At 55.9% G+C, this 25018-nt stretch overlaps 2 protein-coding genes across 2 annotated transcripts in view; both read left to right on the top strand.

Annotated features, from left to right (window-relative positions):
• LOC123753629 (uncharacterized) overlaps nucleotides 1-25018 on the top strand; it is a gene marked incomplete at its 3' end in the record, with an annotated part of 181328 nt that overhangs the window by 106294 nt on the left and 50016 nt on the right.
• LOC138372903 (eukaryotic translation initiation factor 3 subunit A-like) lies at nucleotides 2956-24872 on the top strand. Its single transcript, XM_069338578.1, has 2 exons — nucleotides 2956-3519; nucleotides 24834-24872. The coding sequence occupies exons 1-2, from the start codon at nucleotides 2956-2958 to the stop codon at nucleotides 24870-24872; spliced, it is 603 nt and encodes a 200-aa protein (XP_069194679.1).

Raw genomic sequence — 25018 nt, 5'->3', positions numbered from 1 at the left:
CACCAGTTAAGCTGACCGTTAACACCAGTTAAGCTGACTGTTAACACCAGTTAAGCTGACTGTTAACACCAGTTAAGCTGACTGTTAACACCAATTAAGCTTACTGTTAACACCAGTTAAGCTGACTGTTAACACCAGGTTAGCTGACTGTTAACACCAGTTAAGCTGACTGTTAACACCAGTTAAGCTGACTGTTAACACCAGTTAAGCTGACTGTTAACACCAGTTAAGCTGACTGTTAACACCAGTTAAGCTGACTGTTAACACCAATTAAGCTTACTGTTAACACCAGTTAAGCTGACTGTTAACACCAGTTAAGCTGACTGTTAACACCAGTTAAGCTGACTGTTAACACCAGTTAAGCTTACTGTTAACATCAGTTAAGCTGACTGTTAACACCAGTTAAGCTGACTGTTAACGCCTGTTAAGCTTACTGTTAACACCAGTTAATTTGACTGTTAACACCAGTTAAGCTGACTGTTAACGCCTGTTAAGCTGACTGTTAACACCAGTTAAGCTGACTGTTAACGCCTGTTAAGCTGACTGTTAACACCAGTTAAGCTGACTGTTAACGCCTGTTAAGCTGACTGTTAACACCAGTTAAGCTGACTGTTAACGCCTGTTAAGCTGGCTGTTAACACCAGTTAAGCTGACTGTTAACGCCTGTTAAGCTGGCTGTTAACACCAGTTAAGCTGACTGTTAACGCCTGTTAAGCTGGCTGTTAACACCAATTAAGCTTACTGTTAACACCAGTTAAGCTGACTGTTAACACCAGTTAAGCTGACTGTTAACACCAATTAAGCTTACTGTTAACACCAGTTAAGCTGACTGTTAACACCAGTTAAGCTGACTGTTATCACCAGTTAAGCTGACTGTTAACACCAGTTAAGCTGACTGTTAACACCAGTTAAGCTGACTGTTAACACCAGTTAAGCTTACTGTTAACACCAGTTAAGCTGACTGTTAACACCAGTTAAGCTGACTGTTAACACCAGTTAAGCTGACTGTTAACACCAGTTAAGCTGACTGTTAACACCAGTTAAGCTGACTGTTAACACCAGTTAAGCTGACTGTTAACACCAGTTAAGCTGACTGTTAACACCAGTTAAGCTGACTGTTAACACCAGTTAAGCTTACTGTTAACACCAGTTAAGCTTACTGTTAACACCAGTTAAGCTGACCGTTAACACCAGTTAAGCTGACTGTTAACACCAGTTAAGCTGACTGTTAACACCAGTTAAGCTGACTGTTAACACCAATTAAGCTTACTGTTAACACCAGGTTAGCTGACTGTTAACACCAGTTAAGCTGACTGTTAACACCAGTTAAGCTGACTGTTAACACCAGTTAAGCTGACTGTTAACACCAGTTAAGCTGACTGTTAACACCAATTAAGCTTACTGTTAACACCAGTTAAGCTGACTGTTAACACCAGTTAAGCTGACTGCTAACACCAGTTAAGCTGACTGTTAACACCAGTTAAGCTGACTGTTAACACCAGTTAAGCTGACTGTTAACACCAGTTAAGCTGACTGTTAACACCAGTTAAGCTGACTGTTAACACCAGTTAAGCTGACTGTTAACACCAGTTAAGCTGACTGTTAACACCAGTTAAGCTGACTGTTAACACCAGTTAAGCTGACTGTTAACACCAGTTAAGCTGACTGTTAACACCAGTTAAGCTGACTGTTAACACCAGTTAAGCTGGCTGTTAACACCAGCCTGGGCGCCGCGGGGCAGGTGGCAGCTGCTTCCATCTCATTACAAATTAACCAGCCAATAAGCAGCCAGTACCCCATCGTGGGCGATTCTCATTGGTCCCGGGGAAGGGCTGCAGGTCCACATGGTCCCAGGGAAGGGCTGCAGGTCCACATGGTCCCAGGGAAGGGCTGCAGGTCCACATGGTCCCAGGGAAGGGCTGCAGGTCTACATGGGTCCCAGGGAAGGGCTGCAGGTCCACATGGGTCCCAGGGAAGGGCTGCAGGTCTACATGGGTCCCAGGGAAGGGCTGCAGGTCTACATGGGTCCCAGGGAAGGGCTGCAGGTCCTCATGGGTCCCAGGGAAGGGCTGCAGGTCCACATGTGTTCCAGGGAAGGGCTGCAGGTCCACATGGGTCCCAGGGAAGGGCTGCAGGTCCTCATGGGACCCCAGGGAAGAGCTGCAGGTCCACATGGGACCCCAGGGAAGGGGTGCAGGTCCACATGGGTCCCAGGGAAGGGCTGCAGGTCCACATGGGACCCCAGGGAAGGGCTGCAGGTCCACATGGGACCCCAGGGAAGAGCTGCAGGTCCACATGGGTCCCAGGAAAGGGCTGCAGGTCTACATGGGACCCCAGGGAAGGGCTGCAGGTCCACATTGGTCCCAGGGAAGGGCGGCAGGTCCACATGGTCCCGGGGAAGGGCTGCAGGTCTACATGGGTCCCAGGGAAGGGCTGCAGGTCCACATGGGTCCCAGGGAAGGGCTGCAGGTCCACATGGGTCCCAGGGAAGGGCTGCAGGTCTACATGGGACCCAGGGAAGGGCTGCAGGTCTACATGGGTCCCAGGGAAGGGCTGCAGGTCTACATGGGACCCAGGGAAGGGCTGCAGGTCTACATGGGACCCAGGGAAGGGCTGCAGGTCTACATGGGTCCCAGGGAAGGGCTGCAGGTCTACATGGGTCCCAGGGAAGGGCTGCCGGTCTACATGGGTCCCAGGGAACGGCTGCAGGTCTACATGGGACCCAGGGAAGGGCTGCAGGTCTACATGGGACCCTGGGAAGGGCTGCAGGTCTACATGGGACCCAGGGAAGGGCTGCAGGTCTACATGGGTCCCAGGGAAGGGCTGCAGGTCTACATGGGTCCCAGGGAAGGGCTGCAGGTCTACATGGGTCCCAGGGAACGCCTGCAGGTCTACATGGGACCCAGGGAAGGGCTGCAGGTCTACATGGGACCGAGGGAAGGGCTGTAGGTCTACATGGGTCCCAGGGAAGGGCTGCAGGTCTACATGGGACCTAGGGAAGGGCTGCAGGTCTACATGGGACCCAGGGAAGGGCTGCAGGTCTACATGGGACCCAGGGAAGAGCTGCAGGTCTACATGGGTCCCAGGGAAGGGCTGCAGGTCTACATGGGTCCCAGGGAAGGGCTGCAGGTCTACATGGGTCTCAGGGAAGGGCTGCAGGTCTACATGGGACCCAGGGAATGGCTGCAGTTCTACATGGGACCCAGGGAAGGGCTGCAGGTCTACATGGGTCCCAGGGAAGGGCTGCAGGTCTACATGGGACCCAGGGAAGAGCTGCAGGTCGACATGGGTCCTAGGGAAGGGCTGCAGGTCTACATGGGACCCAGGGAATGGCTGCAGGTCTACATGGGACCCAGGGAAGGGCTGCAGGTCTACATGGGTCCCAGGGAAGGGCTGCAGGTCTACATGGGACCCAGGGAAGGGCTGCAGGTCCACATGGGACCCAGGGAAGGGCTGCAGGTCTACATGGGACCCAGGAAAGGGCTGCAGGTCTACATGGGTCCCCGGGAAGAGCTGCAGGTCTCAATGGGACCGCAGGGAAGGGCTGCAGGTCCACATGGGACCCAGGGAAGGGCTGCAGGTCTACATGGGACCCAGGGAAGGGCTGCAGGTCTACATGGGTCCCAGGGAAGGGCTGCAGGTCTACATGAGTCCCAGGGAAGGGCTGCAGGTCCACATGGGTCCCAGGGAAGGGCTGCAGGTCTACATGGGTCCCAGGGAAGGGCTGCAGGTCTACATGGGACCCAGGGAAGGGCTGCAGGTCCACATGGGTCCCAGGGAAGGGCTGCAGGTCTACATGGGACCCAGGGAAGGGCTGCAGGTCTACATGGGTCCCAGGGAAGGGCTGCAGGTCTACATGGGTCCCAGGGAAGGGCTGCAGGTCTTCATGGGTCCCAGGGAAGGGCTGCAGGTCTACATGGGACCCAGGGAAGGGTTGCAGGTCCACATGGGTCCCAGGGAAGGGCTGCAGGTCCACATGGGACCCAGGGAAGGGCTGCTGGTCTACATGGGACCCAGGGAAGGGCTGCAGGTCTACATGGGACCCAGGGAAGGGCTGCAGGTCTACATGGGTCCCAGGGAAGGGCTGCAGGTCTACATGGGTCCCAGGGAACGGCTGCAGGTCTACATGGGTCCCAGGGAAGGGCTGCAGGTCTACATGGGTCCCAGGGAAGGGCTGCAGGTCTACATGGGTCCCAGGGAAGGGCTGCAGGTCTACATGGGTCCCAGGGAAGGGCTGCAGGTCTACATGGGTCCCAGGGAAGGGCTGCAGGTCAACATGGGTCCCAGGGAAGGGCTGCAGGTCTACATGGGTCCCAGGGAAGGGCTGCAGGTCTACATGGGTCCCAGGGAAGGGCTGCAGGTCTACATGGGTCCCAGGGAAGGGCTGCAGGTCCACATGGGTCCCAGGGAAGGGCTGCAGGTCTACATAGGTCCCAGGGAAGGGCTGCAGGTCCACATGGGTCCCAGGGAAGGGCTGCAGGTCTACATGGGTCCCAGGGAAGGGCTGCAGGTCTACATGTGTCCCAGGGAAGGGCGGCAGGTCTACATGGGTCCCAGGGAAGGGCTGCAGGTCCACATGGGTCCCAGGGAAGGGCTGCAGGTCTACATGGGTCCCAGGGAAGGGCTGCAGGTCTACATGGGTCCCAGGGAAGGGCTGCAGGTCTACATGGGTCCCAGGGAAGGGCTGCAGGTCTACATGGGTCCCAGGGAAGTGCTGCAGGTCTACATGGGCCCCAGGGAAGGGCTGCAGGTCTACATGGGTCCCAGGGAAGGGCTGCAGGTCTACATGGGTTCCAGGGAAGGGCTGCAGGTCTACATGGGTCCCAGGGAAGGGCTGCAGGTCTACATGGGACCCAGGGAAGGGCTGCAGGTCTACATGGGTCCCAGGGAAGGGCTGCAGGTCTACATGGGTCCCAGGGAAGGGCTGCAGGTCTACTTGGGTCCCAGGGAAGGGCTGCAGGTCTACATGGGTCCCAGGGAAGGGCTGCAGGTCTACATGGGTCCCAGGGAAGGGCTGCAGGTCTACATGGGACCCAGGGAAGGGCTGCAGGTCTACATGGGACCCAGGGAAGGGCTGCAGGTCTACATGGGTCCCAGGGAAGGGCTGCAGGTCTACTTGGGTCCCAGGGAAGGGCTGCAGGTCTACATGGGTCCCAGGGAAGGGCTGCAGGTCTACATGGGTCCCAGGGAAGGGCTGCAGGTCTACATGGGTCCCAGGGAAGGGCTGCAGGTCAACATGGGTCCCAGGGAAGGGCTGCAGGTCTACATGGGTCCCAGGGAAGGGCTGCAGGTCTACATGGGTCCCAGGGAAGGGCTGCAGGTCTACATGGGTCCCAGGGAAGGGCTGCAGGTCCACATGGGTCCCAGGGAAGGGCTGCAGGTCTACATAGGTCCCAGGGAAGGGCTGCAGGTCCACATGGGTCCCAGGGAAGGGCTGCAGGTCTACATGGGTCCCAGGGAAGGGCTGCAGGTCTACATGTGTCCCAGGGAAGGGCGGCAGGTCTACATGGGTCCCAGGGAAGGGCTGCAGGTCCACATGGGTCCCAGGGAAGGGCTGCAGGTCTACATGGGTCCCAGGGAAGGGCTGCAGGTCTACATGGGTCCCAGGGAAGGGCTGCAGGTCTACATGGGTCCCAGGGAAGGGCTGCAGGTCTACATGGGTCCCAGGGAAGTGCTGCAGGTCTACATGGGCCCCAGGGAAGGGCTGCAGGTCTACATGGGTCCCAGGGAAGGGCTGCAGGTCTACATGGGTTCCAGGGAAGGGCTGCAGGTCTACATGGGTCCCAGGGAAGGGCTGCAGGTCTACATGGGACCCAGGGAAGGGCTGCAGGTCTACATGGGTCCCAGGGAAGGGCTGCAGGTCTACATGGGTCCCAGGGAAGGGCTGCAGGTCTACTTGGGTCCCAGGGAAGGGCTGCAGGTCTACATGGGTCCCAGGGAAGGGCTGCAGGTCTACATGGGTCCCAGGGAAGGGCTGCAGGTCTACATGGGACCCAGGGAAGGGCTGCAGGTCTACATGGGACCCAGGGAAGGGCTGCAGGTCTACATGGGTCCCAGGGAAGGGCTGCAGGTCTACATGGGACCCAGGGAAGGGCTGCAGGTCGACATGGGTCCCAGGGAAGGGCTGCAGGTCTACATGGGACCCAGGGAAGGGCTGCAGGTCTACATGGGTCCCAGGGAAGGGCTGCAGGTCTACATGGGTCCCAGGGAAGGGCTGCAGGTCCACATGGGTCCCAGGGAAGGGCTGCAGGTCTACATGGGTCCCAGGGAAGGGCTGCAGGTCTACATGGGTCCCAGGGAAGGGCTGCAGGTCCACATGGGTCCCAGGGAAGGGCTGCAGGTCTACATGGGTCCCAGGGAAGGGCTGCAGGTCTACATGGGTCCCAGGGAAGGGCTGCAGGTCTACATGGGACCCAGGGAAGGGCTGCAGGTCTACATGGGTCCCAGGGAAGGGTTGCAGGTCTACATGGGTCCCAGGGAAGGGCTGCAGGTCTACATGGGTCCCAGGGAAGGGCTGCAGGTCTACATGGGTCCCAGGGAAGGGCTGCAGGTCTACATGGGTCCCAGGGAAGGGCTGCAGGTCTACATGGGTCCCAGGGAAGGGCTGCAGGTCTACATGGGTCCCAGGGAAGGGCTGCAGGACTACATGGGTCCCAGGGAAGGGCTGCAGGTCTACATGGGTCCCAGGGAAGGGCTGCAGGTCTACATGGGTCCCAAGGAAGGGCTGCAGATCTACATGGGTCCCAGGGAAGGGCTGCAGGTCTTCATGGGTCCCAGGGAAGGGCTGCAGGTCTACATGGGTCCCAGGGAAGGGCTGCAGGTCTACATGGGACCCAGGGAAGGGCTGCAGGTCTACATGGGTCCCAGGGAAGGGCTGCAGGTCTACATGGGACCCAGGAAAGGGCTGCAGGTCTACATGGGACCCAGGGAAGGGCTGCAGGTCTACATGGGACCGAGGGAAGGGCTGCAGGTCTACATGGGACCCAGGGAAGGGCTGCAGGTCTACATGGGACCCAGGGAATGGCTGCAGGTCTACATGGGTCCCAGGGAAGGGCTGCAGGTCTACATGGGACCCAGGGAAGGGCTGCAGGTCTACATGGGTCCCAGGGAAGGGCTGCAGGTCTACATGGGACCCAGGGAAGGGCTGCAGGTCTACATGGGTCCCAGGGAAGGGCTGCAGGTCTACATGGGACCCAGGGAAGGGCTGCAGGTCTACATGGGACCCAGGGAAGGGCTGCAGGTCTACATGGGTCCCAGGGAAGGGCTGCAGGTCTACATGGGACCCAGGGAAGGGCTGCAGGTCTACATGGGACCGAGGGAAGGGCTGCAGGTCTACATGGGTCCCAGGGAAGGGCTGCAGGTCTACATGGGACCCAGGGAAGGGCTGCAGGTCTACATGGGACCCAGGGAAGGGCTGCAGGTCTACATGGGACCCAGGGAAGGGCTGCAGGTCTACATGGGTCCCAGGGAAGGGCTGCAGGTCTACATGGGTCCCAGGGAAGGGCTGCAGGTCTACATGGGTCCCAGGGAACGGCTGCAGGTCTACATGGGACCCAGGGAAGGGCTGCAGGTCTACATGGGACCCAGGGAAGGGCTGCAGGTCCACATGGGACCCAGGGAAGGGCTGCAGGTCTACATGGGACCCAGGGAAGGGCTGCAGGTCTACATGGGACCCAGGGAAGGGCTGCAGGTCTACATGGGACCCAGGGAAGGGCTGCAGGTCTACATGGGTCCCAGGGAAGGGCTGCAGGTCTACATGGGTCCCAGGGAACGGCTGCAGGTCTACATGGGACCCAGGGAAGGGCTGCAGGTCTACATGGGACCGAGGGAAGGGCTGCAGGTCTACATGGGTCCCAGGGAAGGGCTGCAGGTCTACATGGGACCCAGGGAAGGGCTGCAGGTCTACATGGGACCCAGGGAAGGGCTGCAGGTCTACATGGGACCCAGGGAAGGGCTGCAGGTCTACATGGGTCCCAGGGAAGGGCTGCAGGTCTACATGGGTCCCAGGGAAGGGCTGCAGGTCTACATGGGTCCCAGGGAACGGCTACAGGTCTACATGGGACCCAGGGAAGGGCTGCAGGTCTACATGGGTCCCAGGGAAGGGCTGCAGGTCCACATGGGACCCAGGGAAGGGCTGCAGGTCTACATGGGACCCAGGGAAGGGCTGCAGGTCTACATGGGTCCCAGGGAAGGGCTGCAGGTCTACATGGGACCCAGGGAAGGGCTGCAGGTCTACATGGGACCCAGGGAAGGGCTGCAGGTCTACATGGGTCCCAGGGAAGGGCTGCAGGTCTACATGGGACCCAGGGAAGGGCTGCAGGTCTACATGGGACCCAGGGAAGGGCTGCAGGTCTACATGGGACCCAGGGAAGGGCTGCAGGTCTACATGGGTCCCAGGGAAGGGCTGCAGGTCTACATGGGTCCCAGGGAAGGGCTGCAGGTCTACATGGGACCCAGGAAAGGGCTGCAGGTCTACATGGGTCCCAGGGAAGGGCTGCCGGTCTACATGGGTCCCAGGGAACGGCTGCAGGTCTACATGGGACCCAGGGAAGGGCTGCAGGTCTACATGGGACCCAGGGAAGGGCTGCAGGTCTACATGGGACCCAGGGAAGGGCTGCAGGTCTACATGGGACCCAGGGAAGGGCTGCAGGTCTACATGGGACCCAGGGAAGGGCTGCAGGTCCATAAGACAAATTTTCATCGACCTTTTCAATGGAAAACTAATGGGATTTTTTTTTTAATAGTCATTATTAATTGAGAATATTTATAATTAATTTCAGTTTTGACGAGTCCACTATAGGCTGGTGAAATTAGTTATGTATTGAATATGTATTTAACATATATGGCGATGGAGAGACTAACTTATATGCTATAGTGCTTGAAGGATGGTCTGGGAGGCCATATATATATATGTCTATATATATATATATATATATATATATATATATATATATATATATATATATATATATATACATATATATATATATATGGCCATATAGCCATATATCTAGACCTAATATGCGGCTAAGTATATATTAATAACTGAATTTTCGGATGAAACCGGTATCCATTTTTGTTACCAAGTTGTATACAGCACTTTGTGAAAGGTTGGAGATTAAGATATCATGTGTGGTTAAGGAGGTGTTATCTAGGCTACACTGCAGTTGTTTCAAGATCTGATGTGTGTAATTCACCTCCCCCCCCCCCACACACACACATATACACTACCCTGTCGATTCTCAGAGGAATTCACAGGGTAGATAAAGATAAACTGTTTAACACTGGCGGGACGCGAACAAGGGGACACAGGTGGAGACTGAATACCCACATGAGCCACAGAGACGTTAGAAGGAACTTTTTCAGTGTCAGAGTAGTTAACAGGTGGAATGCATTAGGCAGTGATGTGGTGGAGGCTGACTCCATACACAGTTTCAAATGTAGATATGATAGAGCCCAATAGGCTCAGGAATCTGTACACCAGTTGATTGACAGTTGAGAGGCGGGACCAAAGAGCCAGAGCTTAACCCCCACATGCACAATTAGGTGAGTACACACACATACCCAGGAAGCAGCCCTTAGCAACTGTCTAACTCACAGGTTCATATATACTGCTAGGTGAACAGGTATATCAGGGTGACAGAAACTCCGCCCGTTTGCTTCTGCCATCGCCGGGGATTAATCTCCGGTCCCTAGGATTATGAATCATGAGCGCTGCCCACTCGGCCACCAGGGCCCTTCATATATGATTACAGAGGTGTTATCTTGACTACATGACAACTGTTTAATATGTCATGTACTCACCTACATGTGCCTGCAGGGTGGAGCTAGGCTCCTGGCCCCGCCTTCCCAACGTTCTTCTATTAATACAATGACTCATTACTCACGCATTTATCATATTTACAATATAGATGTTTATATCCAACGTAGGCGATGAGTCACAATAACGTGGCTGAAGTATGTTGACCAGACCACACACTAGAAGGTGAAGGGACGACGACGTTGTAACGGGGGGGGGGATATCATGTTAATGTAGTATAAGTCAAGTAAAGCAAAGTAAATTAGCAGTCTCCGTGGTGTAGTGGTAAGACACTCGCCTGGCGTTCCGCGAGCGCTATGTCATGGGTTCGTATCCTGGCCGGGGAGGATTTACTGGGCGCAATTCCTTAACTGTAGCCTCTGTTTAACGCAACAGTAAAATGTGTACTTGGATGAAAAAACGATTCTTCGCGGCAGGGGATCGTATTCCAGGGACCTGCCCGAAACGCTACGCGTACTAGTGGCTGTACAAGAATGTAACAACTCTTGTATATATCTCAAAAAAAAAGGTAGAAGGAGGAGAGGAGGAAAGAGGGATGAATGATGGGTGGATAGAATATGGGGGAGGGTGAGGCAGGAACTGAGGTGGGGAAGAGGAGAGCGGGAATAGAAAACGGGGAGCGAACGGGGAGAGGGGAGGCAGGAGGGAGAGAATGAAGGAGGAGGAGTAGAGTGATGTAGGAGGAATAAGAAGAGTAGGGAGAGTAGACTGATTTTATTCTATCTATACTATGATGTTATACTATACTGTTATTCTAAGATGTTCTGATGTTTGCTGCCACCACCTGTCATTGAATCTAAGTTCACTTCCACTTAAACAATGCGACAGGAACACTGCTTAATTTAGTTATCTCTCACGTGTTCATCTAGATATTTCTCTAGCCTTAACTCTTACTTGTGGGGACATTGATTCAAAAAGAGGACTAAACAAAAGCCAAGCTTGTTCTTCTACAAAGATATTTATTACCAAATTATTTCATTTTCCAGCAATTGATATTTAACACTTTGACATTGTTACGGCCCTCTGGGGACGCAACGGGGTTCTTACTCTGATGTTGTTAGAGGAAGTTGTATCCGACCCCAAGCCAGTAGTGGCTTTCAAGGGATGTGATCCGTGACGCAAGTAACTTAAAGGGGGAAGGGAAAGAAAGTTAAGAACTTAAGACTATAATTATTCCCATCACCAATAAATAATATATATAAAAGAGTACACAGGGGGAGGGGTATTAACACTGTACAGGGGAAACACAATAGTCTTCTGCTGAAGACTCTGGACACAGGCTCTCGGTGCTAAATCCTCGGTGCTTTCTTCGTGGCCTCACAACGAATTCTCTGAGAAGTTGAGCCTACCCTGGCCACAGGTCAGCCAAAACACAGGTCCACTGGGGGCACCGCCGTGGAGGCCGTCAACCACACGTCCAGCAGGTCTGCTGGCAGGTTCCGGATCAGCAAGGCTGGTCAGGCCACTCCACGAACGATATAAGGGTAACGCCCTAGACAGGAGCCTCGTGTGATAACACAAATCACTCTCCTGTCCTCAATACCCCAGTGGATAAACGTCTCCAGCAGTCGGTCCCGGGTAATCCTTCTATTGCCACTCCACTGGCAGGGTAACACCACAGTGTTCTTCCGGGGGACGACTTCACAGCTGCTGCAGCAAAGCACAAGGTATGGAGATGGCTGCCTTGGGTAGACTGACTCCACTTCCATCACAGCAGTCCCAGGTCGACTCTGTAAGCAGACACGTCATCAATAACTGGGACACACTAAAACACCTCACTTACGGGCTCAGGCACAAACGCCCGACGTATCCACTCCCTAGATGGCGTTGTCGTCTGAGCACCACCTCACCAGAGGTCAGCGGCGGCTGTGTTGAGCGCTGAACAGGACTGGAAACTGGCCCTCGAGGCCAGTACACGTCGTCCTCACCAGGTGTCGTCGTCCGTTTGGAGGGGGTTTCGGGAGCTGACCCACAGATGGCGCGATCGTCACTGCTCCGGGCTCGGACGCTGGATCCGAGTTCGTAACAGACATTCTATTAATTAATACAATATTGACCAAATTGAAAGGGGGGGGGGGATCACCCACTCCATACACGCCCACACCATACACACCCACACCATACACGCCCACACCATACATGGTTAAATGGTTCAGCTCGTCACTACTAAGACACCCAATCAAGACAATGCATTACTGACACTCTTACCTCACAACTCAGACGGATACATCCTGAGGGTGCCTGGGGTGTCACCCGTCAGGGTGGGAAGACTGGCTGGTCACCTCTCTGTGCAAGGCGTTTGCTAACTGATTCTACCAGCCATTCCCAACGTGGGGGAAGCTGTGTACTCTCTTCCTCATGCCCAAATAAGGCCTGAGAAGCAAAACTAACCCTTATGTGCTGCAGGACCCAGGCGGGTCCTGCAGTACACAAGGCCCTCCTTGTTACTTACTGCCATGTCAGCGGATTGAAGCTAGTCAACCCTCCCTCGTACCGTGCGCCTCCTCACCAACACCTACAATTATAATTCACAATTATATATGAAAGAGTGCAAACTACTTGCACTGTTACAACGTTTTGGTCCGTCCTGGACCATTCTTAAGTCGATTGTCCACAATCACACAATCGACTTAAGAATGGTCCAGGACGGACCTAAACGTCGTCGTCCCTTCACCTTCTAGTGTGTGGTCTGGTCAACATACTTTAAATCCCACGACTTCAACGACTTGTGCATCGAACCTGTTCCATTTACTGACAACTGTAACACTGTAAAAGTTGCCCCTGATGTCTCTATGGCTCATTGCCGTCTCCAGGTTCCGTCCTCGACGCCTCGTTCCCCTGCTCCTGGCTTGCTCCACCGCCGCTTGCTCACCACTTGTCTGAGAACCTCTTGTTATCGTGCCACCGCTATCTCTCCTCTCCTCCAGTGTGGTAAGGTCCAGTTCTCTCAGTCTTTCCTCGTAGCTCAATACCCTCAGCTCCGGAACGTGTCTTGTTACATGCTTTTGAACCTTTTCTAGTCTCCCCTTGTCCTTTTTCAGGTCAGGGTTCCATGCTGGGGCTTCATATTCAAGGGTGGGTCTATGTATTGCTAGAGGGCTGTTATTTTTGCTGCACGGTAACTGTTTAGGATATCACATATGGTTAAGTTGTTGTTGTTATCTTGGCTACAAGGCAACTATTCAACATATCACACGTGGTTATCGTGGTGTTATCTTGCCTACAGGGATCACTGATAACATCCTCCTGCTTTGCAATCTCAGTTTGAGAAGCTGTGAGCTGACAAGAGCTTAGATGATAACACAGTGTTATCTAGTGTCAAGCTTGGCCCAGCAGCTGGGAGTGTGTCAAGCCAGGCCCAGCAGCTGGGAGTGTCAAGCCAGGCCCAGCAGCTGGGAGTGTGTCAAGCCAGGCCCAGCAGCTGGGAGTGTGTCAAGCCAGGCCCAGCAGCTGGGAGTGTGTCAAGCCAGGCCCAGCAGCTGGGAGTGTCAAGCCAGGCCCAGCAGCTGGGAGTGTGTCAAGCCAGGCCCAGCAGCTGGGAGTGTGTCAAGCCAGGCCCAGCAGCTGGGAGTGTCAAGCCAGGCCCAGCAGCAGGGAGTGTCAAGCCAGGCCCAGCAGCTGGGAGTGTGTCAAGCCAGGCCCAGCAGCTGGGAGTGTGGCAAGCCAGGCCCAGCAGCTGGGAGTGTGTCAAGCCAGGCCCAGCAGCTGGGAGTGTGTCAAGCCAGGCCCAGCAGCTGGGAGTGTCAAGCCAGACCCAGCAGCTGGGAATGTGTCAAGCCAGGTCAAGCAGCTGAGAGTGTCAAGCCAGGTCAAGCAGCTGGGAGTGTGTCAAGCCAGGTCAAGCAGCTGGGAATGTGTCAAGCCAGGCCCAGCAGCTGGGGTGTCAAGCCAGGCCCAGCAGCTGGGCGTGTCAAGCCAGGTCAAGCAGCTGGGAGTGTGTCAAGCCAGGCCCAGCAGCTGGGAATGTGTCAAGCCAGGCCCAGCAGCTGGGAGTGTGTCAAGCCAGGCCCAGCAGCTGGGAATGTGTCAAGCCAGGCCCAGCAGCTGGGAATGTGTCAAGCCAGGCCCAGCAGCTGGGAGTGTGTCAAGCCAGGCCCAGCAGCTGGGAGTGTGTCAAGCCAGGCTCAGCAGCTGGGAGTGTGTCAAGCCAGGCCCAGCAGCTGGGAGTGTGTCAAGCCAGGCCCAGCAGCTGGGAGTGTGTCAAGCCAGGCCCAGCAGCTGGGAGTGTGTCAAGCCAGGTCAAGCAGCTGGTAGTGTGTCAAGCCAGGCCCAGCAGCTGGGGTGTCAAGCCAGGCCCAGCAGCTGGGAGTGTGTCAAGCCAGGCCCAGCAGCTGGGGTGTCAAGTCAGGCCCAGCAGCTGGGGTGTCAAGCCAGGCCCAGCAGTTGGGAGTGTCAAGCCAGGCCCAGCAGCTGGGGTGTCAAGCCAGGCCCAGCAGCTGGGAGTGTATCAAGCCAGGCCCAGAAGCTGGGGTGTCAAGCCAGGCCCAGCAGCTGGGGTGTCAAGCCAGGCCCAGCAGCTGGGAGTGTGTCAAGCCAGGCCCAGCAGCTGGGAGTGTGTCAAGCCAGGCCCAGCAGCTGGGAGTGTGTCAAGCCAGGCCCAGCAGCTGGGAGTGTGTCAAACCAGGCCCAGCAGCTGGGAGTGTGTCAAGCCAGGCCCAGCAGCTGGAAGTGTGTCAAGCCAGGCCCAGCAGCTGGGAGTGTGTCAAGCCAGGCCCAGCAGCTGGGAGTGTGTCAAGCCAGGCCCAGCAGCTGGGAGTGTGTCAAGCCAGGCCCAGCAGCCGGGAGTGTGTCAAGCCAGGCCCAGCAGCTGGGAGTGTGTCAAGCCAGGCCCAGCAGCTGGGAGTGTGTCAAGCCAGGCCCAGCAGCTGGGAGTGTGTCAAGCCAGGCCCAGCAGCTGGGAGTGTGTCAAGCCAGGCCCAGCAGCTGGGGTGTCAAGTCAGGCCCAGCAGCTGGGGTGTCAAGCCAGGCCTAGGTAGCTGGGAGTGTGTCAAGCCAGGCCCAGCAGCTGGGAGTGTGTCAAGCCAGACCCAGCAGCTGGGAGTGTGTCAAGCCAGGCCCAGCAGCTGGGAGTGTGTCAAGCCAGGCCCAGCAGCTGGGAGTGTGTCAAGCCAGGCCCAGCAGCTGGGAGTATGTCAAGCCAGGCCCAGCAGCTGGGAGTGTGTCAAGCCAGGCCCAGCAGCTGGGAGTGTATCAAGCCAGGCCCAGCAGCTGGGAGTGTCAAGCCAGACCCAGCAGCTTGGAGTGTGTCAAGCCAGACCCAGCAGCTGGGAGTGTGTCAAACCAGGCCCAGCAGCTGGGAGTGTATTAAGCCAGGCCCAGCAGCTGGGAGTGTATCAAGCCAGGCCCAGCAGCTGGGAGTGTGTCAAGCCAGACCCAGCAGCTGGGAGTGTGTCAAGCCAGGCCCAGCAGCTGGGAGTGTATTAAGCCAGGCCCAGCAGCTGGGAGTGTATCAAGCCAGGCCCAGCAGCTGGGAGTGTGTCAAGCCAGACCCAGCAGCTGGGAGTGTGTCAAGCCAGGCCCAGCAGCTGGGAGTGTATCAAGCCAGGCCCAGCAGCTGGGGTGTCAAGCCAGGCCCAGCAGCTGGGAGTGTATCAAGCCAGGCCCAGCAGCTGGGGTGTCAAGCCAGGCCCAGCAGCTGGGGTGTCAAGCCAGGCCCAGCAGCTGGGAGTGTGTCAAGCCAGGCCCAGCAGCTGGGAGTGTATCAAGCCAGGCCCAGCAGCTGGGGTGTCAAGCCAGGCCCAGCAGCTGGGAGTGTGTCAAGCCAGGCCCAGCAGCTGGGGGCCAAGCAATAGTCTCTCCGTGTAGAAACAAAATTAAATTTAAAATTACGTGTTCAGTCCCCCAGAAGCACCGTGTCTGAGACTGTGAGGTGTGAGGGGTGAGGTGTGAGGGGTGAGGTGTCAGGTATGAGGGGTCAGGTGTGAGAGGTCAGGCGTGAGGGGTCAGGTGTGAGGGGTCAGGTGTGAGGGGTCAGGTGTGAGGGGTGAGGTGTCAGGTGTGAGGGGTGAGGTATGAGGTGTCATTTGTGAGTTTTTTATTTATTTATTTTTTCTTCCACAGACGTGGCCATACATTTACAATGCTAACCAGCATATATACATTTTCTTCTGTCCTCCATGGACAGGGTGAGAGATGTGTTAAACATATAGTTCAGGGATTTATTGAACAATCAACCACAGAAGGTGATTCGGTGCTTTTAAAATGCTAAACTAACCTACATACATAATACACATATTTACGTCTGTCCTACATAAACAGTGTTCGAGGTGTCTTTTACATAGCATTAATGTTTACAAAGGTGAAATGTTATTCTGACCAGCACATAAATACCCTGTATACAAATGCACACACATATACATACATACATACACATATATACCTACACATATGCACATATGTATACACACACGTATGTCTCTCCTACTTTGACAGGATAAGATAACTTCTATAGAAATTAGTGTGATATTAAACACTAAATCACTGAAGGTGATTAAGATGCTTTAACAAGCTCAGGTTATAGGTACAATACATTGTATAACTGATGTATTACATGTTGTATAGGTACAATACATTGTATAACTGATGTATTACATAGTCTTGGGTACAAGTCCAATATATCATCAAGTGTTCCAGTACTCATATAGTAATTACACAGTTCAGCATACCTTAGCCCAGGAGGGCGAAAGTCAGTCAGTATGGGACATTCTACAATATAATGTTCAAGAGAGTGCATGTTTTCTCTTTCACAAAGTTGACACTTGGTGTATTCCAACACTTTCACAAAGTTGACACTTGGTGTATTCCGACACTTTCACAAAGTTGACACTTGGTGTATTCCGACACTTTCACAAAGTTGACACTTGGTGTATTACGACACTTTCACAAAGTTGACACTTGGTGTATTCCAACACTTTCACAAAGTTGACACTTGGTGTATTCCGACACTTTTACAAAGTTAACACTTGGTGTATTCCGACACTTTCACAAAGTTGACACTTGGTGTATTCCGACACTTTCACAAAGTTGACACATTGTGTACTCGACATTTGGGTTTTGAGAAAGCTGCCAGATACGTCTATATTCCAGGCGTATTCTGGCCACTATAACATCACATTGCCGGGTTCTTGTTCTATTAGTCCCATATGTGAATGTCTCCTCACGATATCTATCATAATATTTAATGCTACAACTTTATGGTCTTTGTGAACTTGTTAGGTCGGTGAGATCTTCATTAGATATTTGTTTAAGTATTCTCTTTGTCACTGCTAATGAAACACCCATATTAATGTCTACTATTAGTCTTCTACAGGCTGTCTTTGCAAGCATATCAACAGTGTCATGCCTTGAGATGCCAACATGTAATGGTATCCATATCCATTTAATCTCAAATCTGTCTTCTTTAGCAGCTAAAACATTCATTCAAATATCACTGACTATTTTCTAGGTGTCACTACTATGTGCGTTCAATGCCAGGAGTGCACTCTGCGAGTCACAGTATATAAGTCCACTGCCTTTGTCTTTTAAAACTTCAGTGGCAAGGTTTATGTCTGTAAGTTAGGTTTAATTAAGTTGTACTTGTCAGGTGTGAGGTGTGAGATAGTGATTTATGAGACATTGAGGTGTGAGGAGTTAACAGGTGGAATGCATTAGGCAGTGATGTGGTGGAGGCTGACTCCACACACAGTTTCAAATGTAGATATGATAGAGCCCAATAGGCTCAGGAACCTGTACACCAGTTGATTGACAGTTGAGAGGCGGGACCAAAGAGCCAGAACTCAACCCCCGTAAGCACAATTAGATGAGTACATTTCACTCATGCCAACGAATAGTTCACCCACCAACCTAAACCCTAAACTTGATCCCTTACAAGTGCTTTGTAGTCCGATTGGCTTGGCGATTTCCCTTGATAATTCCCTTCACTCACCCACTCTCATGTCATCCAACCCACCTCACCCACTCTCATGTCATCCAACCCACCTCACCCACTCTCATGTCATCCAACCCACCTCACCCACTCTCATGTCATCCAACCCACCTCACCCACTCTCATGTCATCCAACCCACCTCACCCACTCTCATGTCATCCAACCCACCTCACCCACTCTCATGTCATCCAACCCACCTCACCCACTCTCATGTCATCCAACCCACCTCACCCACTCTCATGTCATCCAACCCACCTTACCCACTCTCATGTCATCCAACCCACATCACCCATTCTCATGTCATCCAACCCACCTCACCCACTCTCATGTCATCCAACCCACCTCACCCACTCTCATGTCATCCAACCCACCTCACCCACTCTCATGTCATCCAACCCACCTCACCCACTCTCATGTCATCTAACCCACCTCACCCACTCTCATGTCATCCAACCCACCTCACCCACTCTCATGTCATCCAACCCACCTCACCCACTCTCATGTCATCCAACCCACCTCACCCACTCTCATGGCACCCAACCCACCTCACCCACTCTCATGTCATCCAACCCACCTCACCCACTCTCATGTCACCCAACCCACCTCACCCACTCTCATGTCATCCAACCTACCTCACCCACTCTCATGTCACCCAACCCACCTCACCCACTCTCATGTCATCCATCCCACCTCACCCTCTCTCATGTAATCCCACAGCCTCCAGGGCTGGTGTAGTCCCGTAGCCTCCAGGGCTGGTGTAGTCCCGTAGCCTCCAGGGCTGGTGTAGTCCCGTAGCCTCCAGGGCTGGTATAGTCTGGTAGCCTCCAGGGCTGGTGTAGTCTGGTAGCCTCCAGGACTGGTGTAGTCTGGTAACCTCCAGGGCTGGTGTAGTCTGTTAGCCTCCAGGGCTAGTGTAGTCTGGTAACCTCCAGGACTGGTGTAGTCTGGTAGCCTCCAGGGCTGGTGTAGTCTGGTAGCCTCCAGGGCTGGTGTAGTCCCACAGCTTCCAGGGCTGGCGTCGTCCCGCAGCTTCCAGGGCTGGTGTAGTCTGGTAGCCTCCAGGGCTGGTGTAGTCCCACAGCCTCCAGGGCTGGTGTAGTCCCGTAGCCTCCAGGGCTGGTGTAGTCCCGCAGCCTCCAGGGCTGGTGTAGTCCCACAGCCTCCAGGGCTTGTGTAGTCCCGTAGCCTCCAGGGCTGGTGTAGTCCCACAGCCTTCAGGGCTGGTGTAGTCCTGCAGCCTCCAGGGCTGGTGTAGTCTGGTAGCCTCCAGGGCAGGTATAGTCCCACAGCCTCCAGGGCTGGTGTAGTCCCGAAGCCTCCAGGGCTGGTGTAGTCTGGTAGCCTCCAGGGCTGGTGTAGTCCCGCAGCCTCCAGGGCTGGTGTAGTCTGGTAGCCTCCAGGGCTGGTGTAGTCTGGTAGCCTCCAGGGCTGGTGTAGTCTGGTAGCCTCCAGGGCTGGTGTAGTCTGGTAGCCTCCAGGGCTGGTGTAGTTTGGTAGCCTCCAGGGCTGGTGTAGTCTGGTAGCCTCCAGGGCTGGTGTAGTCTGGTAGACTCCAGAACTGGTGTAGTCTGGTAGCCTCGAGGGCTGGTGTAGTCTGGTAGCCTCCAGGACTGGTGTAGTCTGGTAGCCTCCAGGGCTGGTGTAGTTTGGTAGCCTCCAGGGCTGGTGTAGTCTGGTAGCCTCCAGGACTGGTGTAGTCTGGTAGCCTCCAGGGCCGGTGTAGTCTGGTAGCCTCCAGGGCCGGTGTAGTCTGGTAGCCTCCAGGGCTGGTGTAGTCTGGTAACCTCCAGGACTGGTGTAGTCTGGTAGCCTCCAGGGATGGTGTAGTCTGGTAGCCTCCAGGGCTGGTGTAGTCTGGTAGCCTCCAGGGCTGGTGTAGTCTCGCAGCCTCCAGGTCTGGTGTAGTCCCGCAGCCTCCAGGGCTGGTGTAGTCCCGTAGCCTCCAGGGCTGGTGTAGTCCCACAGCCTCCAGGGCTAATGTAGTCCCGCAGCCTCCAGGGCTGGTGTAGTCCCGTAGCCTCCAGGGCTGGTGTAGTCCCACAGCCTCCAGGGCTGGTGTAGTCCCGTAGCCTCCAGAGCTTGTGTAGTCCCACAGCCTCCAGGGCTGGTGTAGTCCCACAGCCTCCAGGGCTGGTGTAGTCCCACAGCCTCCAGGGCTGGTGTAGTCCCACAGCCTCCAGGGCTGGTGTAGTCCCGTAGCCTCCAGGGCTGGTGTAGTCCCGTAGCCTCCAGGGCTGGTGTAGTCTCGTAGCCTCCGGGACTGGTGTAGTCTGGTAGCCTCCAGGACTGGTGTAGTCTGGTAGCCTCCAGGACTGGTGTAGTCTGGTAACCTCCGAGACTGGTGTAGTCTGGTAGCCTCCAGGACTGGTGTAGTCTGGTAGCCTCCAGGACTGGTGTAGTCTGGTAACCTCCAGGGCTGGTGCAGTCTGGTAGCTTCCAGGACTGGTGTAGTCTGGTAGCCTCCAGGACTGGTGTAATCTGGTAGCCTCCAGGACTGGTGTAGTCTGGTAGCCTCCAGGACTGGTGTAGTCTGGTAGCCTCCAGGACTGGTATATCTGGTAGCCTCCAGGACTGGTGTAGTCTGGTAGCCTCCAGGACTATTGTAGTCTGGTAGCCTCCAGGGCTGGTGTAGTCTGGTAGCCTCCAGGACTGGTGTAGTCTGGTAGCCTCCAGGACTGGTATAGTCTGGTAGCCTCCAGGTCTGGTGTAGTCTGGTAGCCTCCAGGGCTGGTGTAGTCTGGTAGCCTTCAGGACTGGTGTAGTCTGGTAGCCTCCAGGGGTGGTGTAGTCCCGCAGCCTCCAGGACTGGTGTAGTCCCGTAGCCTCCAGGGCTGGTGTAGTCCCACAGCCTCCAGGGCTGGTGTAGTCCCACAGCCTCCAGGGCTGGTGTAGTCCCGTAGCCTCCAGGGCTGGTGTAGTCCCACAGCCTCCAGGGCTGGTGTAGTCCCACAGCCTCCAGGGCTGGTGTAGTCTGGTAGCCTCCAGGGCTGGTGTAGTCCCGTAGCCTCCAGGGCTGGTGTAGTCTGGTAGCCTCGAGGGCTAGTGTAGTCTGGTAGCCTCCAGGACTGGTGTAGTCTGGTAGCCTCCAGGGCTGGTGTAGTCTGGTAGCCTCCAGGGCTGGTGTAGTCCCACAGCCTCCAGGGCTGGTGTAGTCCCGCAGCCTCCAGGGCTGGTGTAGTCTGGTAGCCTCCAGGGCTGGTGTAGTCCCACAGCCTCCAGGGCTGGTGTAATCCCACAGCCTCCAGGGCTGGTGTAGTCCCGTAGCCTCCAGGGCTGGTGTAGTCCCGTAGCCTCCAGGGCTGGTGTAGTCCCACAGCCTCCAGGGCTGGTGTAGTCTGGTAGCCTCCAGGGCTGGTGTAGTCCCACAGCCTCCAGGGCTGGTGTAGTCCCGTAGCCTCCAGGGCTGGTGTAGTCCCACAGCCTCCAGGGCTGGTGTAGTCCCGCAGCCTCCAGGGCTGGTGTAGTCTGGTAGCCTCCAGGGCTGGTGTAGTCTGGTAGCCTCCAGGGCTGGTGTAGTCCCGCAGCCTCCATGGCTGGTGTAGTCCCGTAGCCTCCAGGGCTGGTGTAATCTGGTAGCCTCCAGGGCTGGTGTAGTCCCGCAGCCTCAATGGCTGGTGTAGTCCCGCAGCCTCCAGGGCTGGTGTAGTCTGGTAGCCTCCAGGGCTGGTGTAGTCCCACAGCCTCCAGGGCTGGTGTAGTCCCACAGCCTCCAGGGCTGGCGTACTGCCGTAGCCTTCAGGGTTGGTGTAGTCCCGCAGCCTCCAGGGCTGGTGTAGTCCCACAGCCTCCAGGGCTGGTGCAGTCCCGTAGCCTCCAGGGCTGGTGAAGTCCCGCAGCCTCCAGGGCTGATGTAGTCTGGTAGCCTCCAGGGCTGGTGTAGTCCCACAGCCTCCATGGCTGGTGTAGTCCCATAGCCTCCAGGGCTGGTGTAGTCCCGCAGCATCCAGGGCTGGTGTAGTCCCGCAGCCTCCATGGCTGGTGTAGTCTGGTAGCCTCCAGGGCTGGTGTAGTCTGGTAGCCTCCAGGGCTGGTGTAGTCTGGTAGCCTCCAGGGCTGGTGTAGTCTGGCAGCCTCCAGGGCTGGTGTAGTCTGGTAGCCTCCAGGGCTGGTGTAGTCTGGTAGCCTCCAGAACTGGTGTAGTCTGGTAGCTTCCAGGGCTGGTGTAGTCTGGTAGCCTCCAGGGCTGGTGTAGTCTGGAAGCCTCCAGGGCTGGTGTAGTCTGGTAGCCTCCAGGGCTGGTGTAGTCTGGTAGCCTCCAGGGCTGGTGTAGTCTGGTAGCCTCCAGAACTGGTGTAGTCTGGTAGCCTCCAGAACTGGTGTAGTCTGGTAGCCTCCAGGGCTGGTGTAGTCCCGTAGCCTCCCGGGCTGGTGTAGTCTGGTAGCCTCCAGGGCTGGTGTAGTCTGGTAGCCTCCAGGGCTGGTGTAGTCTGGTAGCCTCCAGAACTGGTGTAGTCTGGTAGCCTCCAGGACTGGTGTAGTCTGGTAGCCTCCAGGGCTGGTGTAGTTTGGTAGTCTCCAGGGCTGGTGTAGTCTGGTAGCCTCCAGGGCTGGTGTAGTCTGGTAGCCTCCAGGGCTGGTGTAGTCTGGTAGCCTCCAGGGCTGGTGTAGTCTCGCAGCCTCCAGGTCTGGTGTAGTCCCGCAGCCTCCAGGGCTGGTGTAGTCTGGTAGCCTCCAGGGCTGGTGTAGTCTGGTAGCCTCCAGGTCTGGTGTAGTCCCACAGCCTCCAGGGCTGATGTAGTCCCGCAGCCTCAAGGGCTGATGTAGTCTGGTAGCCTCCAGGGCTGGTGTAGTCCCACAGCCTCCAGGGCTGGTGTAGTCCCGTAACCTCCAGGCCTTGTGTAGTCCCACAGCCTCCAGGGCTGGTGTTGTCCCACAGCCTCCAGGGCTGGTGTAGTCCCACAGCCTCCAGGGCTGGTGTAGTCCCACAGCCTCCAGGGCTGGTGTAGTCTGGTAGCCTCCAGGGCTGGTGTAGTCTGGTAGCCTCCAGGGCTGGTGTAGTCCCGTAGCCTCCAGGGCTGGTGTAGTCTGGTAGCCTCCAGGGCTGGTGTAGTCTCGTAGCCTCCAGGACTGGTGTAGTCTGGTAGCCTCCAGGACTGGTGTAGTCTGGTATCCTCCAGGAATGGTGTAGTCTGGTAGCCTCCGGGACTGGTGTAGTCTGGTAGCCTCCAGGACTGGTGTAGTCTGGTAGCCTCCAGGACTGGTGTAGTCTGGTAGCCTCCAGGGCTGGTGCAGTCTGGTAGCTTCCAGGACTGGTGTAGTCTGGTAGCCTCCAGGACTGGTGTAGTCTGGTAGCCTCCAGGACTGGTGTAGTCTGGTAGCCTCCAGGACTGGTGTAGTCTGGTAGGCTCCAGGACTGGTGTAGTCTGGTAGCCTCCAGGACTGGTGTAGTCTGGTTGCCTCCAGGACTGTTGTAGTCTGGTAGCCTCCAGGGCTGGTGTAGTCTGGTAGCCTCCAGGACTGGTGTAGTCTGGTAGCCTCCAGGACTGGTATAGTCTGGTAGCCTCTAGGGCTGGTGTAGTTTGGTAGCCTCCAGGGCTGGTGTAGTCTGGTAGCCTCCAGGACTGGTGTAGTCTGGTAGCCTCCAGGGGTGGTGTAGTCCCGCAGCCTCCAGGACTGGTGGAGTCCCGTAGCCTCCAGGGCTGGTGTAGTCCCACAGCCTCCAGGGCTGGTGTAGTCCCACAGCCTCCAGGGCTGGTGTAGTCCCGTAGCCTCCAGGGCTGGTGTAGTCCCACAGCCTCCAGGGCTGGTGTAGTCCCCCAGCCTCCAGGGCTGGTGTAGTCCCACAGCCTCCAGGGCTGGTGTAGTCCCACAGCCTCCATGGCTGGTGTAGTCCCACAGCCTCTAGGGCTGGTGTAGTCCCGCAGCCTCCAGGACTGGTGTAGTCCCACAGCCTCCAGGGCTGGTGTAGTCCCACAGCCTCCAGGGCTGGTGTTGTCCCACAGCCTCCAGGGCTGGTGTAGTCCCGTAGCCTCCAGGGCTGGTGTAGTCCCGTAGCCTCCAGGGCTGGTGTAGTCCCACAGCCTCCAGGGCTGGTTTAGTCTGGTAGCCTCCAGGGGTGGTGTAGTCCCGTAGGCTCCAGGGCTGGTGTTGTCCCACAGCCTCCAGGGCTGGTGTAGTCCCACAGCCTCCAGGGCTGGTGTAGTCCCACAGCCTCCAGGGCTGGTGTAGTCCCGTAGCCTCCAGGGCTGGTGTAGTCCCGTAGCCTCCAGGGCTGGTGTAGTCCCACAGCCTCCAGGTCTGGTGTAGTCCCACAGCCTCCAGGGCTGGTGTAGTATGGTAGCCTCCAGGGCTGGTGTAGTCCCACAGCCTCCAGGGCTGGTGTAGTCCCACAGCCTCCAGGGCTGGTGTAGTCTGGTACCCTCCAGGGCTGGTGTAGTCTGGTACCTTACCTTGAGGTTACCTTGAGGTGCTTCTGGGGCTTAGTGTCACCGCGGCCCGGTCGTCGACCAGGCCTCCTGGTTGCTGGACTGATCAACCAGGCTGTTAGACGCGGTTGCTCGCAGGCTGACATATAAGTCACAGCATGGTTGATCAGGTAGCCTCCAGGGTACCAGCCTCACTGGTAGCCTCCAGCGCTGGTGTAGTCCCGCAGCCTCCAGGGTTGGTGTAGTCTGGTACCCTCCAGGACTGGTGTCGTCTGGTAGCCTCCAGGGCTGGTGTAGTCCCACAGCCTCCAGGACTGGTGTCGTCTGGTAGCCTCCAGGGCTGGTGTAGTCCCACAGCCTCCAGGACTGGTGTAGTCCCGCAGCCTCCAGGGCTGGTGTAGTCTGGTAGTCTCCAGGTCTGGTAGCCTCCAGGTCTGGTGTAGCCCAGACCTGGAGGCTGGGATGGGATGTTATGGGATGTTTTGTTTCACTTGCTTATTTATTGTGCACTCCCATACACATCCTGTGAGTGGTTGTGCACCCCATACCCACCCTGTGAGCGGTAGTAGACCAGATTATCGGCACACGGTTGGTAGTCACCAGGGTGGTAGTGTGAAGGTTTTGACAGAGATACAGGTCATGACTGATGGGAAGGTCGTCACTCTTGGGTCATGTCAGCTGGTCGGGATACTTTCTCACACACTTTATTTTTTCTTGTTGCAGGTGAGTACTTCTGTTAGTACCGGAGAAGACGACTACTGACTCCTGTTAATACCGGAGCAGACGTCTTAGGAGGCTGGGTTCTCTCCCTCCCCACACCTCATGGTAAGCCTTTGCCACTTGTTTTGTGAAGTAGTCTCTGAATAAATGTTATTATTATTATTATTATTTGTATTTGTAGTAGTATG

Source organism: Procambarus clarkii, chromosome 40, assembly GCF_040958095.1.
Source record: "Procambarus clarkii isolate CNS0578487 chromosome 40, FALCON_Pclarkii_2.0, whole genome shotgun sequence".
NCBI lineage: Eukaryota > Metazoa > Arthropoda > Malacostraca > Decapoda > Cambaridae > Procambarus > Procambarus clarkii.
Note: the sequence above shows the minus strand (reverse complement) of the source record. Positions and strands in the feature narration are given on the sequence as shown.

Excerpts from the sequence above, each read along its gene's own strand:
- LOC138372903 (XM_069338578.1), top strand. The coding sequence starts at position 2,956 with ATGGGTCCCAGGGAAGGGCTGCAGGTCTACATGGGACCTAGGGAAGGG. Across the intron at positions 3,520-24,833 it reads GTCCCCGGGAAGAGCTGCAG|GTGAGTACTTCTGTTAGTAC; the intron begins GTCTCAATGGGA and ends TTCTTGTTGCAG.